General features: G+C 45.5%; 4 protein-coding genes across 6 annotated transcripts; 3 read left to right on the top strand and 1 right to left on the bottom strand.

The window, feature by feature from the left end:
- Positions 1-1423: 1423 nt before the first annotated feature.
- LOC100274966 (uncharacterized) lies at positions 1424-3935 on the top strand. 2 transcript variants are annotated; one of them, XM_008670899.4, is made up of 2 exons: positions 1424-2108; positions 3515-3935. In XM_008670899.4, the coding sequence occupies exons 1-2, from the start codon at positions 1756-1758 to the stop codon at positions 3528-3530; spliced, it is 369 nt and encodes a 122-aa protein (XP_008669121.1). In that variant the 5' UTR covers positions 1424-1755; the 3' UTR covers positions 3531-3935. The 2 variants fall into 2 exon arrangements, with proteins under 2 accessions (XP_008669121.1, NP_001142671.1); NM_001149199.1 differs by having other exon boundaries at positions 1474-2108; positions 3510-3908.
- A 1184-nt stretch (positions 3936-5119) lies between these two features.
- On the top strand, positions 5120-11632 carry LOC103644171 (folate-biopterin transporter 1, chloroplastic). Of its 2 annotated transcripts, XR_561518.4 has the most exons (10): positions 5176-5559; positions 6297-6553; positions 6749-6813; positions 6916-7078; positions 7210-7358; positions 7444-7698; positions 9530-9698; positions 9785-9877; positions 9973-10390; positions 10491-11632. XR_561518.4 is itself a non-coding variant. In XM_008667365.4 (9 exons), the coding sequence occupies exons 1-9, from the start codon at positions 5301-5303 to the stop codon at positions 10255-10257; spliced, it is 1695 nt and encodes a 564-aa protein (XP_008665587.1). In that variant the 5' UTR covers positions 5120-5300; the 3' UTR covers positions 10258-10487. The 2 variants fall into 2 exon arrangements, 1 of the variants encoding a protein (XP_008665587.1); XM_008667365.4 differs by lacking the exon at positions 10491-11632 and having other exon boundaries at positions 5120-5559; positions 9973-10487.
- A 6145-nt stretch (positions 11633-17777) lies between these two features.
- Positions 17778-18261, bottom strand: LOC100278691 (uncharacterized). The gene has a single exon (NM_001364479.1). It carries the CDS (start codon positions 18103-18105, stop codon positions 17857-17859), a length of 249 nt encoding a protein of 82 aa, NP_001351408.1. The 5' UTR covers positions 18106-18261; the 3' UTR covers positions 17778-17856.
- Positions 18262-19523: 1262 nt separating this feature from the next.
- On the top strand, positions 19524-24111 carry LOC100381665 (uncharacterized). Its single transcript, NM_001174480.1, has 5 exons — positions 19524-19975; positions 20871-21050; positions 22599-22725; positions 22848-22961; positions 23333-24111. The coding sequence occupies exons 1-5, from the start codon at positions 19766-19768 to the stop codon at positions 23446-23448; spliced, it is 747 nt and encodes a 248-aa protein (NP_001167951.1). The 5' UTR covers positions 19524-19765; the 3' UTR covers positions 23449-24111.
- Positions 24112-24859: the final 748 nt, after the last annotated feature.

Genomic DNA, 24859 nt, shown 5'->3' with positions numbered 1-24859 from the left:
GAAAATTAGGTACATCACCTCTTTTGATCAAAAGGAACATCGCAAATCAGTTATCAGGGCACAATTACATGTCAGGGCAACCATCACAAAGCTTGGAAAGGGCCCTCAGCTAATTTATTTTCATCAAGTGATCAAGTATAGTATCTAGCTCAATAATTTTCGTTATAGCATCACAGGGCAAATTAGATGGAGGGGAGCCCGCACCTCCCGCGAAGCGGCATCACCTGATGCTGCTGCGGGAACGGTGGGACCCGTGAAGGAAGGAGGCGAGCCGGAGTGAAAGTCACCGAGGGTGACGAGGTCGATGCTCTCCCGGCGAAGGGCGGCCTAAGCGATCCTCTACGGCCTCCCTGCAGGGCGCAACATAGCGGACCGACGTCGCGCCGACGGGTGACGAGGAACGACGGTGAGGCGGGGGTACCCGAGGACTGGTGCAGGGTGTAGGGGGTGCTGGATCCGAACCGGGCACTCGCGGCGGTGGGGGCGGAGTCAGGATGAGAGGGATCACGGGGTAAGGAATAGATGACGTTTACACGTACCTTTTAATCTCTCGCACCTCTCCCTGATGCAGCGACTTGTTGAGCTGGAACTCGGCAACTGCGAGTCTCTCCATGGCGGTGTCTCTGCAGCTGGAGGGCAGGCTCTGCAGGTAGCGGAGGTCCGACCGGATCCATGGGGGATCGCCGGGACGGCGACGAGTCCGACTGGATCCATGGGGGATTGCATCGCGAGGCGCGATTTGCCGGCGAGGATGGTGTCGCTGATGGAAGGGGACTGCAGGGAGCGGGGCTTCGTGAAGGAGAGTGGGGCACACGCGAGGATGGAGGGGGCGCCGCGATGCGATATTGCCGAGGGGGAGCGCCGCGATGTGGGATTGCGCCGCCGCGCCGGGGGGAGGGCGAGGGCGGGCGCTTGCCGAGGAGAGGAGACCGCGGCGAGGAGGGGAGGCGAGGGGAGATCGCGGCAGGGAGGGGATCTCGCCGGCCTGCGCGGGCAGGGAGCGGGGCTTCGTGAAGGAGAGCGGGGCACACGCGAGGATGGAGGGGCGCCGCGATGCGAGATTGCCGAGGGGGAGCGCCGTGATGCAGGATTGCGTCACCGCGCCGGGGGGAGGGCGAGGGTGGGCGCTTGCCGAGGAGAGGAGACCGCGGCAAGGAGGGGAGGCGAGGGGAGATCGCGGCGGGGATCTCGCCGGCCTGCGCGAGATGGAGGGCGGGGGCTGCGGGCGCAGGGAGGGGACGCGCGGGGGGAGGAATCGGGATGGCGGCGGGGACTGCGGGCGCGAGGAGGGAATCACGGACGGAGGAGGGGAATCGCGCGATGGCAGAACAGGGCGTTGTGCACGCCTACACTAAACACATAATGAGTAGTAGAGATGACGCCTCGTATAGAAACCGAATAGACCAAAAAAAAAAAACACAGCCATGCTGGATTGCGGGGTTTCAGTTCCTCGGCCTCCCTCCACCTCTCTCTCTCTCTCGCACTCGCACACAACGCACTCTTTTGTCTTCTCTCCTGCTCCCCTGCCTCCCTGTCAAGCTTACAACCAGCTGCAGCTCTCCCCGCTTCCGCACCTCTCCTGCACAGAGATTTGCTGCTCCTCTTGTCGGCAGGCTCGATTCCTGGTTGCATTCCGCAGCAGCACCTCGATCTGCTCCTCTGCCAGTGCCAGTCGAGAGATTCGATTGATGTGGTGTGCTCTTGGAGCCAGGGGCTATTTGGCACTAGCTTTCCGTGCTTCCACCCCCGACCTTGATGAGGCTCTCCCATTGCGAGAGCCACTGCGCCGGTCCCTTCCGCCTCATCCCCTGCCTCCCCCAATCCAAAGATGCGAGCCGCGACGCTGCCGCCGCCTCTCCGCCGGCTCCGCGCCCAGCCGCTGTCGCCGAGGAGGAGCCGCCTCCGGTTCAGAAGGTAGAGGCGCCGGTAGCCGCCGGAAGGGACGACGACGCTGAGAAGCGCGAGGATGTGGAGAAGGCGCCGGCGCTGGGTAAGAGTTGCCTGAAGAAAACCAGCTGCGGCGATGACGAGTGCGCCGACAAAGGCAATGTAAAGTGGCTGGATTTGATCGGGAAAGATCTGGCAGAGATTAAGGAGTACGAGCCAAGGTATATCTCATCTCTCTCGGAATCTTGGATTAGCATAGCGTCCACTCGATGGTTGAATCGCTACCATGTGCTGTTGTATGTGTCTGTTGCTTATACATTTAGATAAAACTAGACGAGTTCTCTACATGCTTGGATTTTGGCGAGCTTGCCAGACAATGGTTCTGGTTAAATTAGTTTGTGCTGTGTTGACTTGAGCGTAAGTGTGAAACCATGCTTATATGCCAGCCAGATAGGATCAAAGATATTCTCCATTTGATTGGGTTTACGTCAAACATTTAGCCATGTGGTGTGCAGAGTTGCAGACCCAGTAATTATGGGGACAGTATTTTTGCACGGCACTGCATTTGTTTATGCGTGATTTTACACTAGCAGAGATTAAGGACGTGTTTGATTGTACTAGACCTAATAGTTAGCTGCTAAAATTAGATGAAGATATCCAAATAGTTTAGCTAATAATTCAGCTATTAGCTACTTTTAGCTAACAGTTAGCTAGCTAATTCCACTAGTATTTTTTTTAGCCAACTACCTATTAGCTCTAGTCTATTCAAACACCCTTTAAGTTTGCGTTTTTTGGTCATATGATCATTTCAATTTTATCCATAAATCGCAATTGTGGATGTATTATTCTAAGAGGGTTTATTACTGAATCTTTTAGCTGTCTTTAGGGGAAAAAAACTGTGGATACAAAATTGCACCTATAGTTTTATGACATGGTCACATTTATGCTAGCAAATTTACACTGAAGCAGCCTGAGTTCATGGTTTCGGGCATACTTGCCTTCTCAATTTTACTGCATAACATCATAGTGCTGTCAGTCGATCTTTATATCCCCATCACTATTACTATTTTTACTGTATTTATCGTTTGAAAGCATTGGGATAGTATCAAGTTAGTTGCACAAACTGAGATTGGTGTGGTTTTTTAAACATAGGTTTCCAGTCAGGACTATGGGTGGCCATATAAAATGCAGAGAGATAAATAATGTCAGGCCGTTAAAAAAATAATCAAACACTTATTATTGGTCATCCACCGCTTTCCAGTAAGAAAAAAACCCGATCCACGAACCACCACTCTATTTGACCTCACCTTAAAGACTTGACTGCTCCGTAAAAGTTATCGAGGTGAGAAATGTAGAGGATCAACATCATTTTCATAGAAGGGTACGTCAATGTATGTCATGTCATGCAGCAATCAGAAATAAAACACCGGACATTTTTCCTTCTTTTTTTAGTGCTGGGGATATCATGTGCACATCACTCTCAAAAAACATCTCCATATTCTAGAGGCCATGTCACATTTTTGGATGGATTGGCTTGACTGACTTGGCAGGCCTCTGAACTTTCCTGCTAGGTTCTTGCTCGTTTGCTAATCTCACACTGTGCCTCTTGTGATTCCATACAGCGAAGGCGGAGACTTGCTTGACGACGGAGACGGCATCTCGACATGTGTTTGCGCTATCCAATGAGTCAAGAAGGACCCCGCTCATTCTCGACCATGGTGTGTTCTTTCCCGTGGAGGGCCAGGGTGTCTTCTTGTTTATTATCCTCCATGAGATCCACCGGAATCACTTGCTGGGTGTAAACCAGTCTCATCAGCAGTACATGCCGCTACAGATGCTTCGTAGCCTAGCCGTAGATTTGTAGTATCAGTTTGTCAGATCTGTGTGCAGCTGGTTTTCAGAGTTGTGTTAGTGCAGGCAGGATGTTGCCTTTCTGTAAAGCTTTCATACTAGTAGGAGAAAATTAGCTTAGTTCAATCTCATCTCGAGATATAAATTGGAAACAAATCATCTTATTTGAAGAATGATAGTGACACACCGTGTGGTAATCTCCAGTGTGTTGATCTGGAACTGCAATGGACAGAACGGGCTCAAGCAAGTCCAGACCAAGGATCACCAAAACTGCTCCTTGGCGGTATCAGTTTACCGCCGGTTTATCCCCAAAACAATAAAAAATCGTCCGGTTTAGCAAATCAAATCCAAAATTTTAAAAAAACGGTAAACCAACAAAAAAATGCGCTAAACTGGTGAAAACCACCCGAGAAACTGCTAAATTTCACTAAGAAACCGGTTTCCGTGGGGTTTTTTCCCCAGATTTTTGACCCATTTGTATTCTAATTCAATTAAAACGGTTCACGGTAAACCAGTATTTTTTTGCTTTTTTGTTGTTTTTTACCGATTTTCATTGTTTATAACCCAAAATGCTAATTAATTTTAAAGTGAAAATAGAAATGAATATAATATATACCAGAAAATATTTATTCTTTTATCATATTTTTCTGTTTTCTTGCAAAATTTTCCATTTTTTAATTCTTTTTCAAAAAACAGTGGGAAACAGTTTTCGGAACCCACGGTTCCAGAAAACCAGGCGTCCGCCGAAAACCGTCAGGTTTTGTTTTCCCCACACTAGCAGTTGGATAAATAGATTGCCCTAGAGATGGCAATGGGGACCCGATCCCCGATTCCCCGCGGGGAATTCCTCTATTAGGGGATGGGGATGGGGAAGTTTCTTCCCCCACGGGGATGTAAATGGGGAAAAGTTCTCCCCCGACGGGTAAACGGGGACGGGGATGGGGAAGCATTCCCCATACCCGTTCCCCGCGGGGACCCGTTAAACTTACATGTGACAATGTTTTCATGTAATAGTTAATGATAAAAGTAAAGAATTACCTTGTCAAGAGATCACCTGTTGTACAAATACATTGATTTTAATGTGCACATAATGAATTTTACATCTAACAATGTGTATAAGTGACAATATTTTACATTGATAACAAATGAAGTACGATTTAATTATAATTTAAGCGGGGATGGGGATCCCCGATGGAGATTTATCCCCGCGGGGAACGGGGATGGAGAAGAAATGTCCCCCGCAAGCGTTCGTGGGGATCCCCGCGGGGAAATTTTTTTGTCGCGGGGACGGATTTGGGGAGCTAAAACCCGACGGGGAATTCCCCGTTGCCATCCCTAGATTGCCCTGATATGTATTGGCCGTAGAGCTATCAGGTTTCATACATTGCGCAAGCTGGGCCGCAATGTATGAAAAGCCGAACATATGGCCGAACATATGGCGGGCCTTTTTCTGAGGGAGAGACAGAGACGTTGGCGCGGCGCGGCGAGACTGCTGAGCCCGAGGAAACGGGAAGAGAGGAGAAAAGCAAAACGAAGCTCGGAACCACGAGACGACGGAGAGGATGGGCTTCAGCGTCCTGCTCTCACCGCCGCCCCTTCCGCTCCCGAGCGCCACCGCTGCGGCCGACTTGTACCTAATATTCGGCGGCCACGATCGCCGCCGCCGCCGCCCGCTGGAACACGGCTGCCGCTGCGGCCGCCCCCCGGAGACGGCGCTCGGCGGCAGCTCAGGCCGCCGCGGCTCGTACGATGACGACGGGACGGCTCCAGGCTCCCTCGGCCTCGACGGCAGCAGCACGTCCTCCTCGGTCCGTCGGACGGGTGAGCCGCGCTGGCTTATTAGCTATATCGTAATTGTAAAGCAATTCTGTGTGGTAACTGACTGGTAAGAGCAGCGGATACGAAATTTTTGGAGTGGGCGTTTTCATTGGGCTCCGAGAGAGGGAGAAACGTGCGGTAGTCTGAGAAATCAAGCACCACTGGCTGAATTTTCCACAGCTTCTGGAAACTTGATAGTTTGTCTAGGGAAGCTTCGAGACCTCTGGTTTTCGTTTGTGCAGTTGCAGGAATTTCTTATGGTCATCCAGAAAACATTCAGGAGACCCCTTTTTTCTAAGCCTGGACTACCAAGGTACGCACGCTCAAGCGCACTCACACACACCCTGACACGCACACCCTAAAAACATTCAGGAGACCTTCTCTACTTTGCCTGCATAGCTATAGCACCAAGCCACCAACCCCTTTCAGTCAGTTTTTTTCATAAACTTTTCCTAGATAGGATAGTTTGGACTTGTCACGTTCCTTGTGGATAGCACAATTCCTATAGCATGATGATAATCAAAGAATAGTGGCGCTTAACAAATAGGGTAGATTTTCCACCCCTGTTTCGCTCCTCTTTGTTTGTCCACTACGGACAAACCGAATTTCATTACTGGTAAGGAAACTACAGGAGTTCCTGGTACTTCCTGTGTTACTCCTTAAAGCAAGCTACCAGTACTGTTTGGATGTCAAGCTTATTGTACGTTGTGCTTCCATTTTCATCACATTATCTATTTTAGGGAGTGCAAAACCAAGATATCAAGTAACTTCGAAAGAAGAGGACACACAAAATGCAGACCGCGAGGGGTGGCAATATAGTACAGAAGGCCTTTCAAAGAGCATGTCCAAGTCAAGGTACATCAAAGTATTTGGGGTTGATTTGTCCCCTGATAATGTGGCTGTTGCTATTGTTTACTTCGTGCAAGGAGTTTTAGGCCTTTCGAGGCTTGCTGTCAGCTTCTACTTAAAAGATAATCTTCATCTTGAGCCAGCAGAGGTATGGTGGAAATCCTTGTTTCTTCATCCAAATACTAGTCCATTTCCGCTTTCAATCTCCAAGCATGTGTGCTTTTGTTTTGCTGGTGCATAAGCAGTATGAGTACATCAAGTGCATTCCCTTAGAACTCTTGTTCTGTGAAAAAAATGTCTAACATGTCTTAGTACAGAGATTAACTTGGTTTGTGTTTTCTAGACTGCAGTTATATCTGGGTTCTCAGCCTTGCCATGGTTGGTCAAGCCCCTCTACGGTTTTATCAGGTTTCACCAAAATACCGAATAACCTCCCTGCCATCCCTTTCTTTCTGTATATGATATATGCACTTAATTGCAATGATGTACTGTTTTTATTTCCGTATACAGTGATTCCATCCCTCTCTTTGGATATCGAAGAAGGTCGTACCTATTTCTATCAGGCATCCTTGGAGCACTTTCATGGAGTTTGATGGCCGCTGTTGTGGATGATAAATATAGTGCAGCACTCTCTATTATTCTTGGATCTCTTGCAGTTGCCATATCTGATGTTGTAAGTCAGAAAATGCTAGCTTAGAATGTTTCAGTTCAACTTTTGCATTGTACTTCTCTAACATTTTCTTTATGGACTCCAATGTTTGAACTTCTGGTTTGTTTTCATAATGTAACTGAAAAATAATCCAGGTGGTTGATTCTATGGTGGTTGAGAGAGCTCGAGGTGAATCACAGAGTACATCTGGATCTCTCCAGTCGCTATGTTGGGGATCCTCAGCCTTCGGAGGAGTCGTGAGTGCATACTTCAGTGGTTCTTTAGTGGATACTTATGGTGTAAGGTTGTGTTGCTAATAGACCTGGTAACAGCTGATGAAGCTTCTTGGTGTGTTTACAGTTCACTGATCATGTGTCCCATGAATGCAGATTTGTTTTTGGTGTTACAGCACTTCTGCCACTGATGACATCTGCTGTTGCAGTTCTTGTAAATGAAGAACGCTTACCTTTGGGGAAAAGTTCAGTCTCACTTTCAGTTTCAGGTTCAGAATTAATTGAGAGCTCTAAGCAACGTATCATGCAGATTTGGGATTCAGTAAAGCAACCCAGCATACTCCTACCCACCTTGTTCATATTCCTTTGGCAAGCAACACCGCAATCAGACTCTGCCATGTTTTTCTTCATGTATGTTCACAGACTCATTTTACCAGCTTAATTGCTCTGGACTGTTGTGTTAGATTTATTTCTGAAATCTGTAAAGTCTAATACCAGTCTTTGAGTATTCAAAACGTGACAGAAGAAAGTTTGAATTCTTGCTTAGAGCAAATAATTCTGAACCTGAAACTGCTGGTTCTGGATAAAAAAACTCAGCCGGGGAGGGAAAGACCGTCCTCCCGGTATTATATTAAGAAGAGACCGAAACATGGTTCTGACCGAGAAAATCCCCGAACCCTGGCCTCCCGTCACTAGCGGGCCATCACCGCCCACTTTGCAACGGCCCAGCCGGAGGGTGGCGCGCAGGACGTAACCCGGGAACGGGCAGGGCACAACGAGGGGATTTTTTTTCTATGTTAAAATTCTCGAATCTACTGGTTCTGGATAAGTTTGAATTCTTTGTGATAATTGCTGGTGCTGGAATGGATCTGCATCTGGCCCGTGCTGATCTTGGATATCCAAAATTTGAACAGAAATGGTTTCTTCCTATGTTAAAATTCTCGAATCTAGTGCTGGATTTGCATCTAGCCAGGGGCACACCCACAGGGGGTCCAGGTGGGCCACGGCACTCCCTAAGCCGGCCCACCAAGACCTGCTCCTGTTCTTCAGCCATGTGCTCTTCGCTCGTTGCCTAGTTGCAGAGCTCGCGCCGCCGCCGGCTGCCCTCGCCTTAGCGTCTGCTGCCTTGTGCCGCTGTTGCAGCGCTCGCCATCCACGCCCACGCAGGCCGCAGCTGCCACCGGCCACTCGCTCGGAGATTTGATCTGCTCCAACCAGCAACCACCACCCCTGGGGGAAAAGGCGTCAGCGGTGCGGTTGCTGGCGGCTGGCCAGCAACCAAACCACACCCTAAAATGGTGAGCGGGCCAGCGGCAAGATGGATTTATTTCTATCTTTTCTCCTTATGGCACAAGGATGATTGCTTCAATCGAATAAGTAAAAAAAACTTGGTTTTGTCATCCAATTTAGATCATCTTGTTTCCATTTGATCACATATGCTTCTTAAATTATGTGGATAGTTTGTATGAAATTATATATATTAGTTATAATTGTATATGAAAATTTTGTTGCGGCACACCCTATATAAAGATCCTAGATCCGCCACTGCATCTACCTTGTGTTGATCTTGGATAGCAGCAATTTGAACATAAATTATTTCCTTCCATGCTAAAATTCCCAACTTTAGTGCTGCGGTTCTAATCTGATTTACTGGTACCAGCATTGTAATCGATTAAATTCTATGTGGTGTGGGCAATATAGATAGAAGGGCAGGCCTGGTGCAGTGGTGATAGCTGTCTCACTGAGTCACCAGGTCGCGGGTTCAAAGCAACCTATTCACATTTGCGGGGGAAGGCTTATTTCAGTTTATCCCTTTCTTAGACCCAACTCATGGTCATGGGAGAGCCTTCGAAGCAGTCTCTTCGCATTTGGAGGGGAAGATTTGTCTCAGTATATCCTTTCCATGTGTGGGAGCCTCCGGCACTAGGTCTGCCCCTTTTTTATAGGCTATATAGACTGGTTTACTAGCAAATTCTGAAGTAATTAGATTTGTTGCATGCTTCTTGGTAATGTGAATGAAGTATCATATTCATCACATTCCCTCTGTAGCATTTTTTCTCTGTTATGAGTTAATATGCTATAGGCTCAAATTTCTGTTTGCTAATTAAGTACGCTGCTTCATATTGCATCTAGATAGAAGCTTAAATGCACCACTAATGTCTGTATGTACACTACAAATGTCTGTATTTACATCTCCTCGGAATGGCTGAATCTTCATATGCTACCTTCTGATGCATTTCAGAACAAATAAGCTCGGGTTTACTCCAGAATTTCTAGGACGCGTTACGCTTGTCACATCTGTTGCATCCTTACTGGGAATCGGAGTGTATAATTTGTTTCTGAAGGAAGTTCCATTGAGGAAAATCTTTCTTGTGACAACAGTCTTAGGTTCTGCTCTCGGAATGACACAGGTCCTCTTCTGTGCTTATAGTTCCCGTGTTGTTCCTGCAACCTATGTTGTCGAATCAAGTTTTTTTTTACTAGCATATTTCCTCAGGTTCTTCTTGTCACTGGGCTCAACCGGAAGCTTGGCATAAGCGACGAATGGTTCTCCATTGGGGATTCTTTGATTATCACAGTCCTTGGCCAGGTATGAACACTTCTGCAACAACTACACATTTCAAGAACTAACCGCCAAGACATCTGGACCTGCTACGTGCCTTATTACATAAACTTGTGCTGTAGGCTTCCTTTATGCCTGTCCTGGTGTTGGCTGCAAAGTTGTGCCCTGTGGGAGCGGAAGCAACTTTATTTGCCACTTTGATGTCCATCTCTAACGCCGGAGGTGTTGCCGGAGGTCTGGTGGGCGCGGGTCTGACGCAGTTACTGGGAGTCAGCAGAGACAACTTCGAAAACCTTGCTCTGCTGATCGCGATTTGCAATCTCAGTTCCCTGCTACCTCTGCCTCTTCTGGGTCTCCTGCCAGATGAATCCCGTAATGCAGATGGTGCACAGACCAAAAATGACTGATGCTTGTATATCTCCACGCGTCTTTACAAGACGAAAGGGCATACACATACACTCATCGGCACAAAGCAGCGCAGCTGATGACGTGAACAAAACATGGAAGCTGATGTATAGGATGTATTATCTATGATGTATAGTAAGTAACGTTAGATTAATTATGAAACATATTTGTAATAAATTTAATTGAAAGTATAAATACTCCTTTTCATAAAACGAGGTTTACATCTTTTTTTCAGAAGGAGGACATATCACAGACGCAGCTAAAAAAAGGCGTATGTAACATACTGGTAATTGACGCGCGCCTTGCGCACGTATATAATAAAAAAAATGTGTGTGTGAGGTGGGAGTGAGACTCAGATAGCTAAGGTAAGTCAGCATCTGCTGTTGTTCAATGGCAATCTCAGCAGGCTAGCACATCATAATATGCTGGTACACGCTGATTTGGTACGTCCGTACGTTAGTGTTTACAATTATTTCCAGCTCTGTTTCCATACATATTCTCACTCTAGAGATGATCATTTGCTTCTGCATCTCAACAAAAAATCAAAGAAATAACAATAAGTGTTATTACACCAATCATCCATTCAAGAAACTCTTTTCTATAAAGAAAACATGATTATTTCCAGAACATGTCTGTTGTCTCATGTCTGGTTGCAATATGTACGTACATATGGATGCTATTTAGATCAGAGTGAAGCGCTATTGTGTTCCGCAGCCCCGAAAACCATAGTAAGCAACTTGCATTCAAAGCAATGGTAGTACAGGTACAATCCATTAAGCAAGCAGAATCACACACTCAGGTTTGAAACTTCCTATTTCAAACGTGAAAGCTTGTAGAGATATCTACGGATGGATGCCATCTATTGGATAAAGTTTCACTTCCCCATTTTCACATTTTATAGTCATTTATCGAACAATCAGCAATGTTGGGGACCTTCGGCGTCCGAAGGTCCTCAAAAACATGATTTAATAGTGTTTCTGGAGTATAATGTGCAAACAGGTATCTTCGGACTCGAATCGGTATCACAGAGGGAGAAGCTCAAAGCATACGAAGGTTGATACAGCACCGAAGCTGTGAGCAGAAAAGCTTCGGCATGGTGGCAGGAAAGGAAACCGACTTAAAGATGAAAAGGCTATTCGGACCTCGATGGATTACTATAGAGTTATTGTCAGATGTAAAGGGCATAAATGTAATTTTGTAAGGGCTGTGTCCCGTGTCTATAAATAGGTGAACAGTATCCCCGTACTGTTCACGCTGACTTGGCATTTGCTTTTGCGTCACGCTTGTACTTTTTACCTTCTCTCAGGACCGAAGGTACATTTGTAATTTGAAATCATTTCTATTTTTCCATGTTAATAAAATAGAAATGATTCTATGATGATGCTTATATTATATTTCATGCTTTATATGAATCCTTCGTCATTACTTGTTATGTTTACGAAGGTATGTCTCTTATGACCTTCGTCCGAAACTCATTATTTCCCGAAGGGACATAATGCTTCGAAGGACGAAGGACTTTAACACTTAACACTTTTTATGTTGCCTTGTTCTTAACTCTTAGCATTTGAGAACAAGTCCCCAACATTGGCGCCCACCTCCGGTGAACTCACTTCCATTTCTTGAGCTTTGAATACCTTCGGCGAGCGTCACCTTCGTCATGCCGCCGAAGAAGGCTTCAACAACAGGAGCTGGCACACTGCAGTCGCTGGATCCCAATCAGGATGTTATTTCTCTTAGAGAAGCCCGAAGCCAGAAAAGGAAGGCTGTCAGTCCAACACCTCCGGATGATGATCTTGATCAGGAAATTCAAAATTTGGAGATCCTTCAGCAACAAGTTCAGCGCAGGAAGGAAAAGATGGCTCGTCTAGCTGATCTTCAGAGACAGATAGATGAAGCTTCGGAAGAGGTCCGTCATTTCGTTCAAGATGATCAAACCCGAAGGCCTCCACGCAGAGAGCTTCATCAGGAAAATTTCCGCAATGAGGACGACTGGTATGAAAATCTCCATCATGGAAACTTTGCTTTTGATGATGCTTCTCCTCTTTCAACAGAATTGCAGGCTACACCTTGGCCACAGACTTACAAGCCACCTCAGCTTCCCATATATGACGGTCACTCAGACCCGAAGCAATTCCTAATGAGCTACGAGGCAACAATATCTTCATACGGTGGCAATACGGCAGTCATGGCAAAATCCTTCGTCATGGCCGTCAGAAGTGTTGCTCAGACCTGGTACTCTTCTCTTCGGCCAGGGACAATCACTTCTTGGCAGAAACTGAAAGATATGCTCATAACTAGTTTCCAAGGGTTTCAAACAAAGCCGGTCACTGCTCAGGCCCTTTTCCAGTGCACCCAGGACCACGAAGAATACCTTCAGGCATATGTCCGAAGGTTTCTGCGTTTAAGAGCACAAGCGCCGACAGTGCCCAATGAGATTGTCATTGAGGCCATGATCAAGGGGCTTCGGCCAGGGCCATCAGCGCAGTATTTTGCCAGGAAGCCACCACAAACGCTGGAGAAGCTGCTCCAGAAGATGAATGAATATATTCGAGCTGACAATGATTTTCGCCAAAGAAGGGAGGAGGCCTTCAGATTTTCTGAGATGACCAGGGGCTTCGGAGGAAGATTCTATCCGAGGCATGTCAGATCAATTCATAATTCCAATCAAAATGATGATAAGGGGAGCCAGCAGCAAAGGCCACAGTACTCCTCACAGGCTTCGGGGCAACAGCAAAGCTCCTTCCGACCACCAGCTCCAAGAGGCAGAGGCGCCAGGGGCTTCGGCGGAAGATTCGGGGATCAACCCAGAAGAATATTTTGCTTATTCTGTGGTGAAAACAAAGGTCATACTACCAGGATGTGCCATGTTATCATTCAGAAGCAAAAAGAGATAGCCGAAGCTGCCGCGCAACAGGCTCAGCCGAAGCAGGTCATGCACACTGCTTCGTATCATTCGCCTTACATCCCAGAATATGTAGGCAATCACCCTGCAGCTTCTGTTGCTTCGGCGAGTCAGCCTCAGGCTTCCTGGCAACAACCTCCGCCTCCACCACCGCTACAACAAGGCCAGCAGCCAGAAGGGGGCCAATATACTCAAAATCAACGGGATTTCAGAGAACAGTCCGAAGCTCGCACAGTTAATAGCACTGTGCCAGAGTCAAAGCACATCTATTGACAAGTATCCTACTTTGATAGAAGTCTTCTCTATTCAAGTTTCATTTTTCATGTAATAAAGAACACTTTTTAAACTTCATGTAATGGTTTTGTCGTTTGCCACGAGGAAAGTAAATCTTTTTCACAGGTTCAAATTGTAAGAATTTGCAAGAGAAGGGCGAATAAGCTTGCCTCCACCACGATATGTATTTTTCGGAGCAAGGAAAAAGTCGTTCTAAGGGACGCAGAGTAAGCTTGCCGAAGCCACAAAAAGTCGTTCTAAGGGACGCAGAGTAAGCTTGCCGAAGCTACAAGAAGTCGTTCCTAAGGGAGCGCAGCGTAGGTTTTCTGCTCCAAAGTCGTTCCTAAGGGAATGCAGAGCTAAATACCGCCGAAAGTAAAAGGCGAAGAAGTTCCAAAGACGTTCCTAAGGGAATGCAGAACTTACAGCGAAAAGTCAACGCTGATACCGCCGAAAGTAAAAGGCGAAGAAGTTCCAAAGACGTTCCTAAGGGGATGCAGAACTTACAGCGAAAAATAAACGCTGATTCCGCTGAAGTAAAAGGCGAAGAAGCTCCTAAGGGAGGCTTATAATGAAAAAGTCAGTATTGATACAAAAGATTGTGCTCCATTGCAGGAATGTGCGTATCTTCGGCACAAAATATCATTTTGCATAACATAACATCATCACATCATTTTGCATAGCATAATCATCATACATCATGCTGCATGTGGCACAAGAAGGGGGCATGTTATCGATCTTCGGAAAATGCTTTGAGAAAGGGCAAATCATGCCAAGTTACAGGGAGAAACAATATTGATCTTCGGGGCATAGCTTCGGGGATTATTTTTACGAAGCTTGGATATTTCTTATCAGAACACTATGGATATTGTCGTGATAAATGATAAATTCTTCTTCACGAAGCATGAAAAGAAGGGAAGGTGTTTTTTCGTCGAAGACTCAAAAATGGTACGTGTTTAAAGTTTCATGCATCGTAAAGAATTGAATCATAAAACAAGTATATTACATACAGGATTACAGAATATTACACAAATCATATATCAAATGTTTTTTGCAATAGCACTTAGTCTTCCCTAAGTACTATCTCTGCAGCTTCGTTCAGCAGTCGATCGACAACCTGATCCATGATAGCTTCGGCCATCTTTTTAATTTCGTCGTCATCTTTAGGCTGAGGGCCCGAAGATGCTTTAGTAGGATCTGAGTGAGGACGGGATACTATTACATCACTATTACAGATCGCGAACGAACTATAAAATTAAAAGTTATAACGCGATGAAAACTATTCGTCAGTACCTATTTGCCCTTCGGGCTCTGCGTTTTTCTCAGCAGCCTCGGCTACTTTTCTAGCCTCATGAATCCCTTTCTCGCTTTTCTGAATGATTTCTTGGGCCATTTCTCTACCACCGTTGTCCCAGATGTCGGTGAAAAATTTTCCCCCAACCGCGCTAGCTTCGGCTGAAGGATCTTTTATATCTTCAGTGGACAAGGTGGCTTCGGACTGCGATAAAATCTTTACATGTTCACATCCTTTCCCCTCCAAAATGGTGGCAATCCCTCTGGCACCAGAAAAAGCGCAGATGTCCCCGCGACTATTTAAAATTTCTTCAAAGGCCTCCGCCTCATGATTGATCCATTCCAGGGGACCTTCGGGGTTACCTCTTATAAAGTTTTCTTCTTGCGAAAATGCGCCAACGCTGGCGAAGCTAGTTTTTATTTTCTTGACACACTCTATAGATTTGTCGAAGCATTTCTTCTTAGCTGACCGAAGCTCTTTAACAGTTTCTTCTAAATGATTTGCCCATTGGTCGCTGAGTTCTCGCCTTGTTTCTTCAAGTATGCATTCCTCTTTAGCTCTGGCTAATTGTTTACGAAGGTTTTCAATTTCACCCTTCTGAGCTTCGGCCTGACCTTTGAAAAGAGCTTCGTCTTCTTTTATTTTATTTATTAAGGAATGCAATATTTTGTCTTTTTCGAGACTTTCGTTCCTCAGTTCAATTACTTCGGAACGAAGGTTGCTCAGGGCTATAGTACATCCTTCGTCCTCAGCATCTTTCTGTGCTCTGAGGGCATTGCTGAGTATCAGGACCTGCAGACAGGAATATGTCTGTGTCAATAGTTTTAAACAAACGAAAAATTTTGAACTCAACAAAAATATAAGAATTCCATTTGTCGCACCTTTAAACTGTTGTAAGCTAGGCTGTCAGCCAGATCGTTCTTTGACAGCACCGAAAGTCCGTCTTCTAAAGTTGGGAATCCGAAGCTTCTGCTCATCTCCCGACAGACAGAAATTTCCTTGCTGTCGGGGAGGCAATACAAGAAATCTTCTTCTCCACTGCCATTAAATATCAACGCCCCCTTTGGATATTTCAATTTTTGGGCATAGTGTTGGGCCTCTTGTTCTTCTTTTTCTGATAATTTTTTCCCCGAAGCATGACGAAAAATATAATCACGAATTTTGGGGGATGCTTCGGGGGTAACAACACCAGTTCCTTCAGCAAAAGTTGGCTTTGTTATTTTTTCTGCCTCACTTTCCAAGGTTTTTGCCTTTGCGGGCTCTGAGGGCCCAGCTTCGGCTTCAATTTCTTGCTCTAGAGCTGCAGAACCAGAAATTTCAGCTGTTGTTTCAAAAGTAACAGCAGCCTTCTTCGGAGGTGTGCTCGAAGATATGATCGTTTCCAGTACATCTAGCACATTAGCCATTCTTTTTCTCTTCGGAGTTGCAGCTGGCACTTTCTCATTTTTCGATGTCCCAATAATTGCTGAAGGACTCAAGATTTCTGATGTTTTGGAGTCCTCGGTTGCTTCCTTTACCTCTTCCATTTTTTCTGTGAATGGCGCTTCGGCCTTCTCTTTCGTTTCTGGTAGCAAAATTTTTGATTGCTCCAATTTTGTCTTCGTTGGTACTTCGGCTGTTTCTGCGACTTCTGGCAGCAAGGTTGGCTCAGCTGGTTTTTCAGCTTCGGTGGCCGAAGAAGTCTCTCCGGTAAACTCAGGCACCGAAGCTGGTTCAATATAACGCGGCCGATGCGTAAGAACCTTTATCTTCTTCCTTTTTGGTTCTGGCTCGCTAGGAGCAGCTGCAGTTTCTTCTTTTGCAGAGGTTGTATTTTTTCTCTTCTGCCTTCGAATGGGGTAGCGATAGTCAGGGTAGACAAACCCGATGGCATCAAATACCCGATTCAGCCTTTTCTTTTTTCGGCCTCCGAAGGCTGCTGACATTGCAGTATCTTCGGCCTTCGGGACATCTTCGGAAACACTAAAAAACTGTTTTAAAAGCCGAAGCTTCAAAGCTAAAAGCTCAGCAGATCACAGTGCACAAGAGCTAAAAAATGAGTGAGCAGGAGTGGTTGGCCAGAAAGCGTGCAAAATAAGTTTGCGGTATGGCCGTATTTATACGCTTGATGCGTTGAAAGTTGAAAGACCCCACTTGTCATTGAATGTTGCTATTCTAGCAAAGGGAAGGTGTTTTTTCGGACCTTCGGCATAAAGCCTTCGTTCATATCGCAATCTGAATTTATTATTTCAAACAAATTAATATTGCGAGGGGCTACTGTTGGGGACCTTCGGCGTCCGAAGGTCCTCAAAAACATGATTTAATAGTGTTTCTGGAGTATAATGTGCAAATAGGTATCTTCGGACTCGAATCGGTATCACAGAGGGAGAAGCTCAAAGCATACGAAGGTTGATACAGCACCGAAGCTGTGAGCAGAAAAGCTTCGGCATGGTGGCAGGAAAGGAAACCGACTTAAAGATGAAAAGGCTATTCGGACCTCGATGGATTACTATAGAGTTATTGTCAGATGTAAAGGGCATAAATGTAATTTTGTAAGGGCTGTGTCCCGTGTCTATAAATAGGTGAACAGTATCCCCGTACTGTTCACGCTGACTTGGCATTTGCTTTTGCGTCACGCTTGTACTTTTTACCTTCTCTCAGGACCGAAGGTACATTTGTAATTTGAAATCATTTCTATTTTTCCATGTTAATAAAATAGAAATGATTCTATGATGATGCTTATATTATATTTCATGCTTTATATGAATCCTTCGTCATTACTTGTTATGTTTACGAAGGTATGTCTCTTATGACCTTCGTCCGAAACTCATTATTTCCCGAAGGGACATAATGCTTCGAAGGACGAAGGACTTTAACACTTAACACTTTTTATGTTGCCTTGTTCTTAACTCTTAGCATTTGAGAACAAGTCCCCAACAAGCAACAATCCATGCTTCTGTCAATACTGAATTAAAACCAACACGACACACATAAGAGACTGACCATGTGCAAAGACGGTAAGGTTCACAGTATTAATAAAAAAACACAAACTTTCTAGGGCTGACAACAAAATAGAATCATAATCCCCTTGCTTACAGAATCTAATAAAACCAGATTCATGTAAACATATGTATATATATGTCTCAATGAATATTAGCTCATACTTTCCATCTTCGAGAATATGCAACGAAACCAAGAGGCTATGTCGGTCTGGCACACGTCGCACTCTTGGGGGGGCATTTCATCGAACGCCTTAGGCCCGTCCAGCGTGCCTGGCTCGTCTGACGTCAACCAGGCTGCACACGCTCGTGTCTGGGCATCACCAATGGCACCAGCTTCAACCATCGCTGGAACGTGAACGAAGCGCGTCTGGGCATCCCCAATGGCACCAGCTTCAACCATCACTGGAACGTGAACGAAGCATCTCACTCGCCCATCCCTCCTGCTTGCTTTTTCTCTATTATCATACTGGCCTGTGGCCTAGGCAGGGGGAGCAGGCTTGGTTGACAATTTGGTGAGGGATAGCTCGCTCTGTTCCTTTTTCGGTGGCCATTTCTTAGTTATCTGGGATTCCGTTCGGCTATTTGAGGTGGACGCTGAAATGTGGGAGGGATGGGATCATGAGAGCGACGAAGATTTATCTGGAACGATCCCGTTGTGCTGCTGAGAGACCTGCTTCGGAGCGATGAAGATTTCTCTGGAACTTTCCTGTCGTGTTGCTGAGGGATCTGTCCGCTTTAACTGGCCGTTGGATAAAGATCGTACGATTGCAGTTAAAAGAAATGGCGTGGCCACCTCAGTTGAGCTTCTATGCTCCCCCGGTTAATATAGTAATAATCTTAGTTATCTGGGATTCCGTTCGGCTATTTGAGGTGGACGCTGAAATGTGGGGAGGGATGGGATCATGAGAGCAACGAAGATTTATCTGGAACGATCCCGTTGTGCTGCTGCTGGGAGACCTGCTTCGGAGCGATGAAGATTTCTCTGGATCTTTCCTGTCGTGCTGCTGAGGGATCTGTCCGCTTTAACTGGCCGTTGGATAAAGATTGTACGATTGCAATTAAAAGAAATGGCGTGGCCACCTCAGCTTAGTTATCTGGGATTCCGTTCGGCTATTTGAGGTGGACGCTGAAATGTGGGGAGGGATGAGATCATGAGAGCGACGAAGATTTATCTGGAACGATCCCGTTGTGCTGCTACTGAGAGACCTGCTTCGGAGCGATGAAGATTTCTCTGGATCTTTCTGTCGTGCTGCTGAGGGATCTGTCCGCTTTAACTGGCCGTTGGATAAAGATCGTATGATTGCAATTAAAAGAAATGGCGTGGCCACCTCAGCTGAGCTTCTATGCTCCCGCGGTTAATATAGTAATAATAAAAGGTGGACGCTGAAATGTGGGGAGGGATGGGATCATGAGAGCGACGAAGATTTATCTGTAACGATCCTGTTGTGCTGCTGCTGAGAGACCTGCTTCGGAGCTATGAAGATTTCTCTGGAACTTTCCTGTCGTGCTGCTTAGGGATCAGTCCGCTTTAACTGGCCGTTGGATAAAGATCGTACAATTGCAGTTAAAAGAAATGGCGTGACCACCTCAGCTGAGCTTCTAGCCTTCTATGCTGCCGCGGTTAATATAGTAATAAAATGCTTGACACGCGTCTGTAATATCTACCTTGCTGACAAAGGCGAAGAAGAAATTCGCGTACCCGAAAAAAAAATACTCCACTCTGGCATAACCGAACCTCACGTCCGCCCAAACCCCCGAACCTGCGAGACTCCTCGCGTCCACCTTTCGGTCTCCTCTTCTCTGCGAATCCCGTAATCCCATCTCTCTCGCCTCCACTGCCGCCTCTCCGTCTCCAGCTTACCACCGCCGCCGCTGGATGTCTACGCAGTAGATCCATAGACCCTGATCTCCTCGAGGTGATTCCCCTCGTCGCCAGAGGTATCCTCGGGCAGCAATATCCACTGGCGACGCAGCCGCCACAGCCGCTACGTTCCCTCCTCCACCGCCATCACCACGGCTAGGTGGAAGCGCTCGGCGAGGTAGCGGCTCGGGGGAAAGACATGGTGCTGATCGAGCTGGAGCCCGAGGAGGCGACGCGCCCCTCGTTGCCGGTGGCGGAGGAGCAGGCGGTCGCCGGGGACGCGGCGCGCCCCTCGTCTTCAGCGGCGCCCGAGGAGGAGGAGGCAGCCGCTGGAGGGAAGGCGTCGAGGGCGCCGGAAGAAGAGGAGGATGCCTTTGAGGACGCGCTCACCGACGAGCAGCTGCGAGAGGTAGTGCGCCATGACCTCCCCGCATCCTTATTGCATTTCCCCTCACGGTTGTCGACTGCGATGCTTGAATCTGGGGTTCAATTTCTTGGTGCTTGAACTATGTTGGGTTGACTGCTTGGTTCGCGCTTTGGGTTGGAGTAGCGGAGTATTCCACTAGTAGTTTTGTCGTTAGATTTGATTATGGGTAGTGATGACCCCCAGGACCGCCTCTGTGGCTCTGTCCGTTATGAACAGTTGTAAGATGGTGATATGTTTAGTACTTAGTGGATGGCTAGCTATGTTATATTGATCAGACTTCATATATATTCTCTAATTCGTCAAGTCCTTCAGAATGCTCCCTTTGTTCATAGATATGACAACACAATATCTGAGCCTTGTATCAAGCTCAGTTAGAATGAAAAGTTTGTTTTGTGGTTTGTTTATATCATGCTTTATAGGAGATGCTGGTCAGTTGCTGTTTGGTTATAAATAGGTGCAAAATGAACGAATTCAGTATGCAAACTATCTTCTAGAAAATTATGCATATGCATACGAAATATACAAAGCTGATGTGTCCAATGCCATTGTAAAGACGTGTTCTCATATTTTCACTGTCATACTACACATTTTTATGTATCTGTTTCTTTTGCAAGATAATGATAATCCAGATTTTATCTGTAAAGTTTGCTAAGTTTTGCGGAAAAACTAGGTAGGAATGGCTAAACAATTGGATGTAGTGCTTGGTATACAATTGTGCTGGCATTAACACTACATGTTATGGACAACAATTCAATTCATTATCATCTTACAACCTATTTGATGCTATTGCTTAGTTTGGGTCTGAATTCTCCATAGCATCCTTTCTGGGGAGATTTATTGCACTATGGTAAATGAGTACTTGTTCTACTTGCTGTAGAAAGCTAGAATCCAAGCAAATGATGCAAAAGCAGAAGGAAACAAGCTTTTTGGTGCTGGACAATATGAGGAAGCATTATCACAGTATGAAATATCATTGCAAATTGCTGCTGAGCTGGAATCTGCTGAGGATATACGTGCTGCATGCCATTCTAATCGTGCTGTATGCTTCTTGAAATTGGTAAGCCATTTTCCTGATTGGAACATAACTTTGGTGGGCATAGAAAAACATACAGATTTGTGTGCCATGATTACTCCTTAATGTCGTGAAAATTCAGTAGTACAGTGTGGTTATGTATTTTTCATAAAAGTCTTGCCATGGCCACTACTGTTATCTCCTGGTCAATATGATTCATTTTTACTGTTTTCACCTACAGAGTGCTTGTCTTTTCACTCCTGTGTAAGTTTGCTAGCAAACGCTGTTTTCAATATGCCGCGGAGGGTTTCTCCATGAGAGCCGGTAAAACATTCTCTACCCTAAATATAGCGCACATATGTGTCCGGTAAGCGTCCAGCAACAAACGCTAAAGCATCCGCTATAATATAGCGTCTCTTTCTCGCCCTCTATATCTGGCGGACACACGACACTCGCTATACACTGTTCAATCATGCGTGTCAACTCCTTCCGTTCTCTCCCGTGCTTGCTCTGAAGCTCTAGAGCCATCCGCCGTCGTGAAAGCGAAGGAGACGTCCACCTCCGATGGTGGTAGCCATGGCACCAGAACGTATAGCCGCCTGATAGCTCGTCGAAGTCGTTGGAGCTCTCGACGATGCTGAGCTCGACGGCCTCGCCGCCGTCCCCACCCCCACCCACGGAGCAGAAGATGTCGTAACCATCGTCGAGCAACACGTCCGAGCCATGGGTAGTACAACACATGCGACGTGGTCGAGAGGGAGTAGACGAGGGACGACGAGAGGTCAGTGGCTGGTGATGATGTCGGCGAGGTGGACCTCATGGAGCTTGTCGGCAACGACGACGTCATCTACCTCGTCGGGCTCCTGGTGTTCCTCAAGTACCTCGACGTGGAAATCGGAGACGCCTGGTTGGTGCTCGAGGAAATGTTTGAGAAGCACTATAGTCTAGACATGAACGACATAATGTATTTAAAAAAATAGTCGGATAGCTTTTTCCTTATAGAAACACGAGTAGTAATGTAGGGTACAAAATGTAATTATTTTAGTTAGTTCCTAGTTCATTTTTGCTAGAAAGTATTTTTTTATTGTCTAGCACATTATTTTCCTAACTATGTAATAATATTATTTTCACAAAATAATCAATATGTAGTGTATAGCGTATTTTAATTCCGCGACATATGAATAGTTTTTTTAAGCGACCAATAAAAATCCAATATGTATTGCGAAATCTGGCAACACTGTAGATATAGAAGACCAAATTTAGGGAACGTTGCTGGAGATGACGAAAATATAAAGGACGGAAATTTTTAGAGTGTGCTGTAAAGAACAAAGAATATTCCTTTAAAGAATGAATTTTAGGGGACGTTGTTGGAGACAACCTGAATAACTCAAGCTGTTTTACCTTGTGTTTTGGTAGTGAAAATCCTTGGATTTGCTCTAGTTTTGTAAATATTTGCGCTTGTGTAGTTTAGTTTCAAATACGTGTACTATTCACCTTTCTCTTAGTTATTTACTTGGACCACCACATCTGTCGAATAAAGCTGTTTTTTCCCTCGGTACAAGCAGACCACGGAACTGACTTTTGTGTTATTAGGGAAAACATGATGAGACGATTAAAGAATGCTCAAAAGCACTTGAGCTCAATCCAACATACCTGAAAGCCCTGCTTCGGAGGGCAGAAGCGCATGAAAAGCTTGAACATTATGATGAAGCTATTGCCGGTTAGATGTTTTTTCTTCTGTGCTTTTTTATGTGTCAATTTCACATTATTGCCACATAAGCATGCACCATTTTTTTTCAAATTCGCAAGCTCTGATTGCTGTCAATCTATCACTGTTCATAGATATGAAAAAGGTTGTTGAAGTGGATCCTTCAAATCAACAAGCCACGAGGTCTCTTTTCCGACTTGAGCCCCTGGCAGCTGAGAAGAGGGAAAAGATGAAGGAAGAAATGATTGGTAATGTGCTGCTTTTTTCAAGTATCTCAAACATCATTTTTGGCACTTTATGACATCATTGTGGAAAATAGACATTTCTTCGGTGAAGTACCTTCTCTTGCTGCGATTGTTTGTTTATATTCTTTCAAGGAACACTCGGTGATGAAATGTGAAGTGCTTAGGAGTTAGGATATATTGTGCGCAATGAAAATGACGAAGTTTTACATTGCTCATAAAGATTACCACTGAACAACATTAATTTCAATGCACTCCTTCTGTTATCCGGATTTGTTTGTTTTTCACTGATAATCTCGTGTGCAGTTGTGCCTAGTGATCAAGTAATGGACATGTTCTTCCATTTGCTACTAATGGACCCATGTTATCTCTTGCAGCAAAGCTGAAAGATCTGGGGAACTCTGTGCTGGGCCGCTTCGGGATGAGTGTTGACAATTTCAAAGCTGTCAAAGACCCAAACACTGGCTCTTACAGCATTCAATTCCAAAAGTAACACGACGTGAAGAAAGACATGGATGAATATGGCTGGGCGGCATATTTCAGTTGTAATTGTTCAAGGAACTTGTGCGTCACATACCTGGACAATATCCAAACAGATATCTGCAAATCGATCTGAAGGTGGGACATGGAAGAGGAATTGGAGTATTGCGTCGCGTTTGCATTTGTCGCACGTTAGACTGTTAGAGATGCTTTCTCGAGTGCGAACTTGCATGATCATTTTGAACTCTGATATTTTCCTCAATGCATGGTCGTTTTTTCTTTGTTGTAACGATGCCTTCCAAAGACTGCATTTCCGTGCGGTTCAAACATCCCAGTCGATGGCGACACGTGCCTGTAGTGTCTTGGCCCTGATCGTTGGGAAAGGGCTAGCCTGACCTGGCGTCTAGTCGTTTTTAGGGCGTTTGGCTGACTCGGATATGTCGGCTGGGTTTCGTGGATAGACTATTAGTTTATGGTTCTAGGTGATAAGTAATGGTGATAGATTATTAGTCATTTGGTTACAATTTTAGTTATTATCTTATGGCTATAGTCTTATGTATTTAGTCATTCCGTTACAATTTTAGTTATTCTGGTACAATTTTAGTTATTTCTTTACAGTTTCGGTTACTTTTACCGTTTCGGTTATTATATTACATTCTTAGTCATTCATGGATTCAGTCATTCTCCGTTTCCAGTCATTTCATTACAGTTTCTATCATTCTATTACAGTCTCGATCATTCACTTATTCGGCCATCACGTTGTAGTTTCCATCTTTGTGTTGTTGTTAGAATTACCCCGGCTGCGGAGATTGTATGAGTAGCTAATGGTTGGAGGTTGGAGGAATAAGTGTGAGAGATTGCCGTGGTGACGCTTAGCCTAGGGTTCAGGCGCAGCAATGGAGTTGAGAACAACCGAGAGGCAAGACTCAAATCTATTTCTTTGATTGATCTTTCCTGATTACAGACTAAAGGCATAGAGGGCTTATATATTGCCCTAGCCTAACAAGACTTCCTCCTTTTAAGAGGATCTAAACAAACTACCTTTATTTAAGGAAAATCTAAACAACTCTAGATATCTTATCTGAGTACTTATATGCTCAGTCTAGCTTATCTTCCACTGGCTGCTTAGGCCGGTGCCTATATACTTTTCCAGTCATAACATCTCTCCCTCTCTCGACGAACAGCTCATCCTCGAGCTGAAATTGTGGGTAGGAAGTTTTGAACTGTTGCATGGGCTCCCATGTGGCCTGCTCTAGCTGCTCTGCACTCCACTGAACTAGGATGAACCATTTACCACGCTGAAGTCGAGCTTTGAGAACTTTTTGTGGTGTGGGCAGAAGCCTGCCGTTTTCTAGTACTGGCAGAGCTGGTGGTAGAACAGGAGGTGATCCTCTGAAAGGTTTGAGTAGTCCTACATGGAAAAC

Source organism: Zea mays, chromosome 1 (genome assembly GCF_902167145.1).
Source record: "Zea mays cultivar B73 chromosome 1, Zm-B73-REFERENCE-NAM-5.0, whole genome shotgun sequence".
NCBI lineage: Eukaryota > Viridiplantae > Streptophyta > Magnoliopsida > Poales > Poaceae > Zea > Zea mays.
This window is presented reverse-complemented; position numbering and strand designations above follow the sequence as displayed.

What these genes read in the sequence shown, in the direction of transcription:
- LOC100274966 (NM_001149199.1), top strand. Translation starts at nt 1,756, where the DNA reads ATGAGGCTCTCCCATTGCGAGAGCCACTGCGCCGGTCCCTTCCGCCTC. An exon ending in ATTAAGGAGTACGAGCCAAG is followed by an intron (nt 2,109 to 3,509) that starts GTATATCTCATC and finishes GATTCCATACAG; the next exon opens with CGAAGGCGGAGACTTGCTTG.
- LOC100278691 (NM_001364479.1), bottom strand. Translation starts at nt 18,105, where the DNA reads ATGGTTGAAGCTGGTGCCATTGGGGATGCCCAGACGCGCTTCGTTCAC.
- LOC100381665 (NM_001174480.1), top strand. Translation starts at nt 19,766, where the DNA reads ATGGTGCTGATCGAGCTGGAGCCCGAGGAGGCGACGCGCCCCTCGTTG. An exon ending in TTATGATGAAGCTATTGCCG is followed by an intron (nt 22,726 to 22,847) that starts GTTAGATGTTTT and finishes CACTGTTCATAG; the next exon opens with ATATGAAAAAGGTTGTTGAA. An exon ending in GATGAAGGAAGAAATGATTG is followed by an intron (nt 22,962 to 23,332) that starts GTAATGTGCTGC and finishes TATCTCTTGCAG; the next exon opens with CAAAGCTGAAAGATCTGGGG.
- LOC103644171 (XM_008667365.4), top strand. Translation starts at nt 5,301, where the DNA reads ATGGGCTTCAGCGTCCTGCTCTCACCGCCGCCCCTTCCGCTCCCGAGC. An exon ending in CCCCTCTACGGTTTTATCAG is followed by an intron (nt 6,814 to 6,915) that starts GTTTCACCAAAA and finishes TTCCGTATACAG; the next exon opens with TGATTCCATCCCTCTCTTTG. An exon ending in TCTGCCATGTTTTTCTTCAT is followed by an intron (nt 7,699 to 9,529) that starts GTATGTTCACAG and finishes GATGCATTTCAG; the next exon opens with AACAAATAAGCTCGGGTTTA.